We start from the raw sequence: 10433 nt of genomic DNA, 5'->3' as shown, positions 1-10433 counted from the left end.
CCATAAACAACATTTTAAGTTTCAACCTCTCTGATGAAATTAGAAACAATTTCAAGATTTGGTCACTAGTTTTGTTATTATTATCTTTTAGGAAGCCACCTTAAGTCAGCACCTAATGTTCATGTTAGGCATTAGAAGTATGTTTAGAAAGACTTTTGATTTTTCAAGATCAATGACTCCTTATTTTGGTGATGAATTACCTAATATGTTGCAGCATTTCCCAATCTTCCACAATCTAAAAAAGTTCAGTAAATAGTGACGAGTAGAGACCACCACTCAAGCGTAATCTATGTGTTCAGGAAAAATCTAATTTATCTCTACAAACACAAAAACAAACACACGCACACAAATACATGTTTAGAAAACGATTTGCTCCCTTTTTTGCACATACACTACATTATTGATGGTTTCCTACTGAAGGAAGTAGAGACTACAATCTGTCAGTGTTTCCTGTCTACAGCCCTTTCCCTTCAATAAAACCAGATGTTTAGCTCAGAAAAGGCACTGAGGCACTCACACATCAAAGACCTTCAGGGTAGGTAACTTTTGAACACTTTTACCTTGTTGAACATTTAAATAATCACACGCAGTCTTCAGGACATGATTGATTGTGTCATTTTGCTGTGAATTTCTGGGTCAGTGGATCAACAGCTTGTTTTAGTGGAGACTGATTGTCAGTTACTCTGCCTTGGTGACTGGTCAACTTGGCAGTGATGAGAGCCAAACTACTGAAGCATAATACTGGCTGGCTCTTTCATAGCACCGTAATTAAAGTGCATTACATTTCCTGATTGTTTTACCTGGCAGCACTTCACTTGTGTATTAAGCAGAACAAATCATGTGTTCATGCATTTTATGATGAATGTAATTACCTCTGAATTGTACTTGATTAAGTTTACATTTGTGTCAGTTATTGCTGAAGCCCATAAATGTCATACAAGTTAAAAAGAGGAGGTTTATGGAGCTTATAGAGTAGGTGGAGTATTTGCTGTTTGCTCTGTCCTTGCCATGAACATGACTGATGTCTCTTTAGAGAGAACAGAAGCAGATTAGATAGTGGTGGCTGAATTTAGACTTGTCATGAGCATAAAGGATGTAGCCAAGGCCACCAACAACTCTGACTGGAAGTCACAGATATAGGGACAGACAGGCAGGAAATTAGTCACTCTCTGGGAAATATATGTTCTAGGTTATCCATAATGATGTGCTAATGTGTGTGTGTATATGTGTTATTGAGTGACAAAAACAAGAGCAGATAACTGTTGAGGAAAACAGGATAGGAAGGAAAAGGATGGGACATATACAGTAGGCCTGGTCTTGTCAGAAGAAGCCAGAACTGGGTCAAAAATAATAATATAATAATGTTTGTAATTGTTGTTGGAGAGAGCAATAAATTGTATCATCAGTATCTCAGAAAATCCATAATACAGCTTTATCGTGCTACTTGGTTTTCTTGTTTTCATGCTACTTGGACCCTGTTTCCTTGTCATGTCACTTATGTGTTCCTGCTTGGGCACAGAGCCTGGAGGAGCGGTGTACCCGGATCCTGAGGAACATGGAGGCCTCCCTGACAGCCCGGGATCGCGTGGGCATTCAGGATTTTGTTCTCCTGGACCCCTACACAAGCGAGAGTGCCTTCCTGGACAACCTGAGGAAGCGCTTCCATGAGAATCTCATTTATGTGAGTCTTTCCTGTGAGGTTTAATTTTGGATAACCAAGCTATACTCTTTCTCTTAAACTCTAATTAAACTTCATGCCCCTGACCTCCAACCCGACAAGATCCTAATGCTGCTTTGCCTTCTGCTGAATCTAGCACCTTGTGTTGCTGAAACAGCAGCTCCTGTTCTTTTCATTTGCAGAGTGAGCACTCTAAAGGTCACCGCTGTCTGTAAGGTCGTGGCAAGTGATTAACCAAACTTATTGCTTTTGATAAGAGGAACAAAATTACTTATCAGTAGAATGATGCATGCACACCACACTACTGGAGATCTATTTAATGTCATGTCATTTTTGAGACAAAAAAACAGTCTCCTCCATTATGAAATGTGCAAGAGTTGCAGACCATGACTTCCTGTCCTTGTCTTTCTCTCCAGACCTACATTGGAACTCTCCTGGTGTCGGTCAACCCATACAAAGAACTAGACATGTACAGTAAAAAGCAAATGGATACCTACATGGGAGTCAACTTCTTTGAGCTACCACCTCATATGTAAGATTTTCTTTTATTCTGGACTTTGTATTTTCACAAAGTTTGTTCTCTAGATGCGTCTTGTTGATGCAAAATAATAAATGAACATGGTAACACATAAGTAAAAGTAAGTAAAATATAGTCTTAAATAAGGAGGAGAAATTGTTATTTTTTATGCAGAAGTGTTTAAATCTACATTGTGTTCAGGACAAACACGTAGACACAAGTTGTCTGATGGGAAAAGTCAAAGTCTGAAAGTTAAAAAGTTCCTGAATCTGACCCGTCACTGTACTTTCAGTTATGCACTGGCAGACAATGTCTTCCGCACCATGCTGTCTGAGTTCAACAACCACTTCATCCTGATCTCTGGAGAGAGTGGGGCTGGCAAGACCGAGGCCTCCAAGAAAATCCTTCAGTTCTATGCTGTCAGCTGTCCAAGTACCAGACTCCTGAACAATGTTCGAGACAGACTGCTTCTCTCTAATCCAGTGCTTGAGGTCAGTGACATGGGCATGTATGCCTAAAGTTCTGCTGTGTCAGTAAGATAATCAGGCATTTCATCACCTTTTGTTTGTTTTAAACCTTCAAGGCTTTCGGAAATGCCAAAACCCTGAAGAATGACAACTCAAGTCGCTTTGGGAAATACATGGATATCCAGTTCGACCACCAGGTGGACTGAAATATCTTCTCTACATTACATTACGGTGCAATTCACAAACTCAAGCCAATGTAATTCAGCAGAGTAAAACCCTTAAGGTTGACACTGGGCACTGAGTTAAGGCTAAAGATTACCTTGCTTCTTCAGGGTGGTGCAGTCGGTGGCCACATCCTCAGTTACCTGCTGGAAAAGTCCCGTGTGGTCCATCAGAACCATGGAGAGAGAAACTTCCACATCTTCTATCAGCTGGTGGAGGGAGGAGAGGAAGATCTGCTCCGCTGGCTCGGCCTGGAGAGAAACTGCCAGCACTACAGTTATCTGGTGCAGGTCAGTTTTTTGAAAAGACAAACAACACTTAATTTATCTAGAATGACGAAAACTGCTTGACTCAGACCTTTCATTTTTTGTCTTCTTCAGGGTGATTGTGCCAAAGTTAGCTCTATCAATGATAAAAGTGATTGGAAGACAGTGCGAAAAGCCTTCTCTGTCATAGAGTTCAGTGAGAGTGATATTGAGGTGAGGTGGTACAGCAAATTACTTTAGACACTAAAACAAAGTCCTCATAAAAAATCATGAATGATCATTTTTGCTGGAGATTTGTAAACTAGTTTTCTCTCTGGGTGTGATGCAGCACCTGTTTGGAATTATTGCTAGTGTGCTCCACCTGGGAAATGTCAAGTTTGAAGCAGACGCTCATGGGTATGCCACTCTCAGCAACAACCAGGAGATGCACTGGGTGTCAAAGGTGAGACCCAGACAAACTGCAGATAGTTTAAACTCTTTGTCTAAACTTTCTGATGGATATTATGAAAAAAGTTTGGTGTTACAGGTCTGCTTTTGCTTTGCCTTTGCTGTGCAGTTGCTGGGGATTCCTGTTCAGGTGGTACGACAGGGCTTAACCCACAGGAAGATTGAAGCCAAAGCAGAGGAGGTGACTTTATACTTTAGTCTGAAGTGTAAAACATGTTGGATTTGTTTGTAATGTTCATGTTTAATTATCTTCCTCATTCTGATGTTAAAGGTGTTCAGTCCCTTCTCTGTGGACCATGCAGTATATGCCAGGGATGCCCTTGCCAAAGCCATCTATGGCCGAACTTTCAACTGGCTGGTCAACAAGATCAATGAATCGTTAGCTAACAAGGTGAGTTTAAAAAAAAAAGTGATCTACTCTCATTCTCATCTCAGCTAGTCAGACTTGTCTCATTAATCTCACTGAAATGAGGAGAAAATTGGTGATTGGCAAGATTTCAGCAAGCCCAAGTCTGCAAATCTGAAAATATCCAATTCTGGAAACATAAAACCTGGCTATTTGTTTTCTTCTTCTTTAAGCTTATTTTCCCTCTAACAACGTAATCTTATTGGTTTAAAGTAATAGTGTTCTAGTGTTCTGGCGACACAAAACCACCCATAGCATATTTTCGATCCATAGTTAAAACCCAGAAATCATGATTCTGTATAAATTAAATCTAGGATTCCTCCAGAAAGACAGTGATTGGTCTGTTGGACATCTACGGGTTTGAGGTTTTCAGTGTGAACAGGTAAGACCAACCACAAATCAGATTATTCTTCGACTGTGAAATTAAGAAGCAGAAACTGACAGTGCCTGATTTATTTTAGCTTTGAGCAGTTTTGCATCAACTATTGCAACGAGAAGCTGCAGCAGCTTTTCATCCAACTGACCCTCAAATCAGAGCAGGAGGAGTACGAGATGGAAGGGATTGAAGTAATCATACTATTTTTTCTTATATTTTTATGACATTAGTGATTCCCACTGCTACAAATGTGTAAAAATAAACTCACATAAAATAAAAACTTTTTTTTTAAGTGGGAACCAGTGCCATATTTCAACAACAAGATCATCTGTGACCTTGTGGAAGAGAAATACAGAGGAATCATCTCACTCTTGGTAAAGATGTGACTGAGTTCTGATCTTTCAAAAGGATAAAGCAATGTTGAGCAACAAAACACAAAAACTGAGCAAAACATGTTTGAATTCTTGGCGCTCATCCTGTCACGCAGGATGAGGAATGTTTACGTCCTGGAGAAGCCACAGACCTCACCTTCCTGGAGAAGATGGAGGAAAAGATTGGTGGTCACCCTCATTTTGTCTCGTGAGTTCAACATTTTTGCTTTACAGGAGGTGGACGTTGAATTCACATGATTAAAGAACATGATCCAGCAGTCAAACCAGCACATCCTGTGAACATTAACATCTACTCTAATAACCCTCACCAACTTTCCCTTTCCTGCAGACATAAACTTGCAAATCAAAAGACGAGGAAAACGCTGGAAAGAGGAGACTTCCGCCTCTTGCACTATGCTGGGGAAGTTACCTACTGTGTTGTTGGTGAGAGATGAAATACTTCTTGGAATATTTCTGTCTTCCTGTATTAAAATGCCGTTGAATGAGCCTGTGTAACAAACAGAATTATAAAATGTTGTGTAACAGAAGCAGAAGTAGAGAAAAGTAATAAAGTCAGCAAACTGAGTCAGTGACATAAGACTGTAGCTGCATTGAGTGTACTGAATTGTGCAAGAGTGTGTTTTATTGCTTATGAATTCACTTTTTCATTTTGTAAGATGAGGAATGTGTTGCTGTCAAAGAAAACAGTCTTGCAACTTCAGAGCTTCTCTTTGTTCTTTAAACTTTCAGGATTCTTGGACAAAAACAATGATCTCTTGTACCGAAACGGGAAAGAGGTAATTTTAATTAATTTGCCAAAAACACTAACAAAAAAACGAAAATAATTTAAGAATGAAGGAGCATAACTCTCATATTTAAGGGACATGTGTTTGACATGTTGGGTGATACAGTTTTCCTGTTCTTCTTAAGGTCATGCAACAGTCCAAAAATGGCATCATCAAGCACTGTTTTCCTCCTACTGAACCAGACAGCAAGAAAAGACCTGAAACTGTAAGAAATGATTCAGATGATATTCAGTCACCTGCCAATTTCGTCTTTTCACAAAACTACCACAAAAAAAAAACAGTTAGTTTTCATATTCCTGCCAATTTCCTGTAACTCCTCAGGTGGTGACTCAGTTTAAGAGCAGCCTGTCGGGCTTAACAGAGATCTTAATGTCCAAAGAGCCCTGGTACGTCCGCTGCATTAAACCTAATGAAGCCAAACAGCCAGGTGAGGCCTTGTGTCCCAAAAATCCCAAACGTCAGCAAAGATCTATATAGAGCCTCAGTCAAGCTAATACACACTGTATGTTCAGCTTCCTGTCAGTCAGTACATGAACTTAGAGCAGACACATTTCACCCATGAACTCTTAGCATTGCGGTGTCTCACGCAGGACGCTTTGATGATGTGTTGGTGAGACATCAGGTGAAGTACCTGGGGCTGATGGAGCACCTGAGGGTCAGGCGCGCTGGATTCGCTTACCGCCGCAAATATGAGATCTTCCTCCAGAGGTATCTAAGCACACAGACGATTTCACTGCTCTTTTTCATTCGGAATATGCATAAAGCTACTCTTTTTTTTTGCAGATGACATTAAGCCATTAAGCGTGTTCTTATTTTTGTCATGGCCACAGGAAACACAGCTGCTGTTGGTATCAAATATAAAGCTGTGTGTTAGTGTGTGATATTCTACTGTGCTCAGGTATAAGCCTCTGTGTCCAGACACCTGGCCCAACTGGAAAGGTACGGCAGCAGAAGGTGTGCAGCGCCTGGTCAAACACCTGGGCTACAAATCTGACGAGTACAAGATGGGCAGGTGAGCAGATGTTAACGAATGGGTGTCCTAAACTGTCTGTGACTGGTGCTGGTTCATGGGGAAGGAAATGCAGAACTGACTGTCTCACTGTTTTTCCCTTAAGGACAAAAATCTTCATCCGCCACCCTAGAACTCTGTTTGCAACAGAGGACGCCTTTCAAGTCTGCAAAAATAAGCTGGGTGAGATGCTGTTGTTCTGCATATCAACCTATATTGCTACAGTGAGCATCAAAAACATACTGAGGGTGAAACTGTTGACTTATTGTTATTGCTGCAGCAACGACGATTCAGGCCAAGTACAAAGGCTACAGGGTGAAAGGAGACTACATGAAACAGAGAGAAGCAGGTGAGGTGACGCATTTGGTTATAGGCAAAAACAAAAATATTTTCCTTGACTAAATGTGGAATTGCCCATATGACAAACATTTTAAGATATTACTTTTTTTTTTAAACAGCTACTAAGATTGAGAACTGCTGGAGAGGTCTGATGGCCAGAAAGGAGCGAGAAAAGAGAGCTTGGGCTGTCAAGGTCATCAAGAAGTGAGTTAACACAATGAAATCTATTCTGAGGTTTAATGAGAGGAGAATTTTGGCAGTAACGAAATGACCAAACAGTCGGACAGGGTCTATGTCGCGAGGTCACCTTTCTGCTGATTTTTTTCTAGGTTCATTAAAGGTTTCATGACCAGAAATCAGCCTGCCTGCATTGACAACAGTGAGTACCTGGCGTATGTGAGGCAGAACTACCTCACACGGCTGAAGGAAAACCTTCCCAAAACAGTCCTGGAGAAAGACTCTTGGCTCACCCCTCCGCCTATAATGAAGGAGGTGATGAGTTTTTTGTTTTCACAAAATGGCTACAAACGGCAGAGGTGTCAAATCATACAGCTCATGTAAAAACTGTTTTTTGGGGGGGCGTTTGTAGGCATCCCAGCTCTTGAAGAAGCTCTACATTCGCCACATGGTACAGAAGTACGTTCGAGGAATCACTCCACAGAGGAAAGCACAGGTACAATCTACCACTTGTCACACATGATGTTATATACACCAATGTAGAAACCGTGATATATGTAGGAAGAAAATCCAGTCTATATTTAAAATAACCTAACGTTCTCTTGTCTGTCTGCACCAAGGCCTAAAACCATTCCTCCTATATTTATATAGGTATACATACAGTCTGTAAACAGTTTGCTTAGACTTCTGGGGTGTGTTTTATTTCTTGAAGCAGCACTACATCATACAGCACTATAGCGGCATCATATTCTCCAGAAAATAAAATAAAAGAAGCCACTTAGGCTGTGTGAGTCTGGCTTGTTTGACACGTGTCCATATACATATCTGATGAAAAGAATCCCATAGTCAGCGTCGACTTCATTCATTCAGTTTAATCTTTGCTCCTTCTTATACAATGTCCATTTCAAAAACTCATTATGATAACAAAAATTGATCAAACTGCACGATCAAAACTAAAAGTTCAAAACTAAACGTTCAAACTACACGTTCAAACTACACGGTCAAAAACTTTTTTTGGCGAGGCACACACAGCCTTCGAACTCACTGACTAAACACAGCTGTGCGCCTCACTTGACCTGAATAACTTTGGCTCCACCCATAGACAAACGGGACGGCCGACCACCTTGAAACTTATAACATAAATCCACAATTTGCATTTAAGCATATGGAATATAGCCTAACAAAACAAGAAGAAATACATAAAATAAATCACTCTTATTTTGGCATCTACAAGCACTATGATCATCGTTTCCCCTTTTTCAGCTTCTGTTAAAAGTACAGGCGAGCTCCATGTTCAAAGGAAAGAAAGAAAACTACCCCTTCAACGTGTGCAGGCCATTCCTGGACACCAGGATAAGTAAGACTGCAGAACTGTTTACATGCCACTGAGTGCACTTAAAGGAACATTGCATGTCGCTGTTTTATTTTGGTGATTTGTATACAGTACTGTCTACTAACAACATGACAAAACAGAATGGTTATCATAGCCTGTGGAGACTGTACATGCCGGCATTACTGTACATTAGATTACAGTAGAGTTTTTCCAGATTGTGAAAAATTAATAACAGTACTTTTTCTTTAACAAAGTAAATTTAAAAATCTGATTGAGCACATTGATTTTTTTTTTGAGGCTGTTAATGTACCACTTTGCACATAGATAAGCAAGTTATAAAGGAACATCTGAGGCATTATCAATATTCATTATTGTATTCAGTTTGAGTGTGAAACCCTGTAATATGGCTTCTCAATAGTTTCTATTATTTTATTAAGGTACCGGAGACATAAACATCAAAGTGCTTCAGATGATACGTCATGAGCAAATCAAGGTAAACTAACACTAGAATTTACTTAGTATTAATATCCTTTTTATCCACTCTGACCTTGTGTCTTGTGTATCCTCTGCCCACAGTACAGCGTGCCAGTGGTGAAGTATGACCGGAACGGGTTCAGGCCTCGGTTCCGGCAGCTCATCTTCACCCAGGAAGCTGCCTACCTAGTGGAAGAGGCCAAGATCAAGCAGAGGATAGATTACAGCTCTCTGAAAGGTAATGAGTGGGGCAATTAGGCAAAATGAGTACCGTTATCTGTGGGGAGTGCTGTATACATGTTTGAAACTCTATTATATGTGCGTGATTCAAGTTTTAAAGGCTACACTTTTTCCAGGCGTGTCAGTGAGCAACCTGAGCGACAACTTCCTGATCCTTCATGTTACATGGGATGATATCAAGCAAAAGGTGCAGTAGAAATATCAACAGACTGGTGTTTACAATAGATATGAATATCTAGACATGGATAAAAGGGTTTTAAATGTGTACCTTACTTCAAAAATAGATGACATCATGGTAACAGCATATGTATGTCATGTAGACATCTGTACAGTACATCTAGGTTCTCTAGACAACAGTGATCCTAGATCAGACCAAAGATATATCTAAATGTGATGGTAAAAGTTCCATATCTAACAGTTGAGTGACTGGTAACATTTGTTGTCTCAGGGGGATCTGGTTCTGCAGTGTGACTACCTGTTTGAGGCCCTGACCAAGCTGAGTGTTATTGCCAACAAGCAGAACAGCATCAAAGTGGTCCAGGGCAGGTACACGATCAGGAATTCATGTAGTAGTATTAAATTGAAATCTAGAAATGTAAATGGTAAACATGATGTAAAACTGCTATTTTTACTTGCAGTGTGCGATTTGACATCCAGCCTGGCAGAGAGGGGTTTGTGGACTTCAAGAGTGGTCAGGAGTCCATGGTCTACAGGGCAAAGAACGGCCATTTGATGGTGGTGAGTACAGAGTTCAGACAATATCAAATTATTATTAACACTGCCAACAACTGACCAAGCTCTATGTTTTTTTAGGAATCGACGAAAACCAAGTCCAGATGATGATGCTGCAGCTAATGTGGGATAATGCTGCTCAACAGCCATGCTTGTTCTGTAATCCTGCTCCATGGCTGTTTTCCCCTAACAGCTGAATTTTTACTTTTTGCATCTTGAAAACAATGAAGTATATGAAGTATATGCTATTATTTCACAATTATTGCCAACACTTTACTTGTAGAGAGCACAGCATGCTCATAGCAGAGCCCAGCCAGAACATCAGTGGCTCCGCTTGTTCCTAAAATTTTCAGTTTAATTCATCTCTACATAACCAACCATCCTTAATATGAAGTGAAGCACTTGTAGTTTTTCTTTTTGTATCAAACATTTCTGAAATATTGTCTAGATCATAATAGTAGAGAAAAGTATTACATATGTGTGCAGCCATGAATTTAACAATGTTTATATATCACACATGCTGTAGCTTTCCATTAAAAATATATTAAACCACCATGTAAAGCATCTGCATTT

General features: G+C 40.1%; 1 protein-coding gene across 1 annotated transcript; it reads left to right on the top strand.

Moving 5' to 3' along the window:
• The first annotated feature begins 498 nt into the window (after nucleotides 1-498).
• On the top strand, nucleotides 499-10413 carry myo1hb (myosin IHb). Its single transcript, XM_041059229.1, has 32 exons — nucleotides 499-535; nucleotides 1520-1681; nucleotides 2095-2210; nucleotides 2488-2686; nucleotides 2779-2859; nucleotides 2995-3174; nucleotides 3265-3363; nucleotides 3479-3592; nucleotides 3707-3778; nucleotides 3869-3988; nucleotides 4318-4385; nucleotides 4465-4570; nucleotides 4673-4753; nucleotides 4867-4958; nucleotides 5100-5194; nucleotides 5501-5547; nucleotides 5681-5761; nucleotides 5878-5983; nucleotides 6147-6264; nucleotides 6455-6568; nucleotides 6672-6748; nucleotides 6846-6914; nucleotides 7024-7108; nucleotides 7234-7396; nucleotides 7494-7577; nucleotides 8345-8438; nucleotides 8852-8907; nucleotides 8991-9126; nucleotides 9245-9315; nucleotides 9577-9674; nucleotides 9767-9866; nucleotides 9942-10413. The coding sequence occupies exons 2-32, from the start codon at nucleotides 1556-1558 to the stop codon at nucleotides 9966-9968; spliced, it is 3075 nt and encodes a 1024-aa protein (XP_040915163.1). The 5' UTR covers nucleotides 499-535; nucleotides 1520-1555; the 3' UTR covers nucleotides 9969-10413.
• Nucleotides 10414-10433: the final 20 nt, after the last annotated feature.

The sequence above is a fragment of the Toxotes jaculatrix genome, chromosome 16, assembly GCF_017976425.1.
Source record: "Toxotes jaculatrix isolate fToxJac2 chromosome 16, fToxJac2.pri, whole genome shotgun sequence".
Lineage (NCBI taxonomy): Eukaryota > Metazoa > Chordata > Actinopteri > Toxotidae > Toxotes > Toxotes jaculatrix.
The sequence above is the reverse complement of the archived record's forward strand: the minus strand, read 5'-3'. Positions and strand labels throughout refer to the sequence as shown.

Coding starts and splice junctions, on each gene's coding strand:
- myo1hb (XM_041059229.1), top strand. CDS start 1,556: ATGGAGGCCTCCCTGACAGCCCGGGATCGCGTGGGCATTCAGGATTTT. Junction 4,754..4,866: donor GAGGAATCATCTCACTCTTG/GTAAAGATGTGA, acceptor CCTGTCACGCAG/GATGAGGAATGTTTACGTCC. Junction 6,915..7,023: donor CATGAAACAGAGAGAAGCAG/GTGAGGTGACGC, acceptor TTTTTTAAACAG/CTACTAAGATTGAGAACTGC.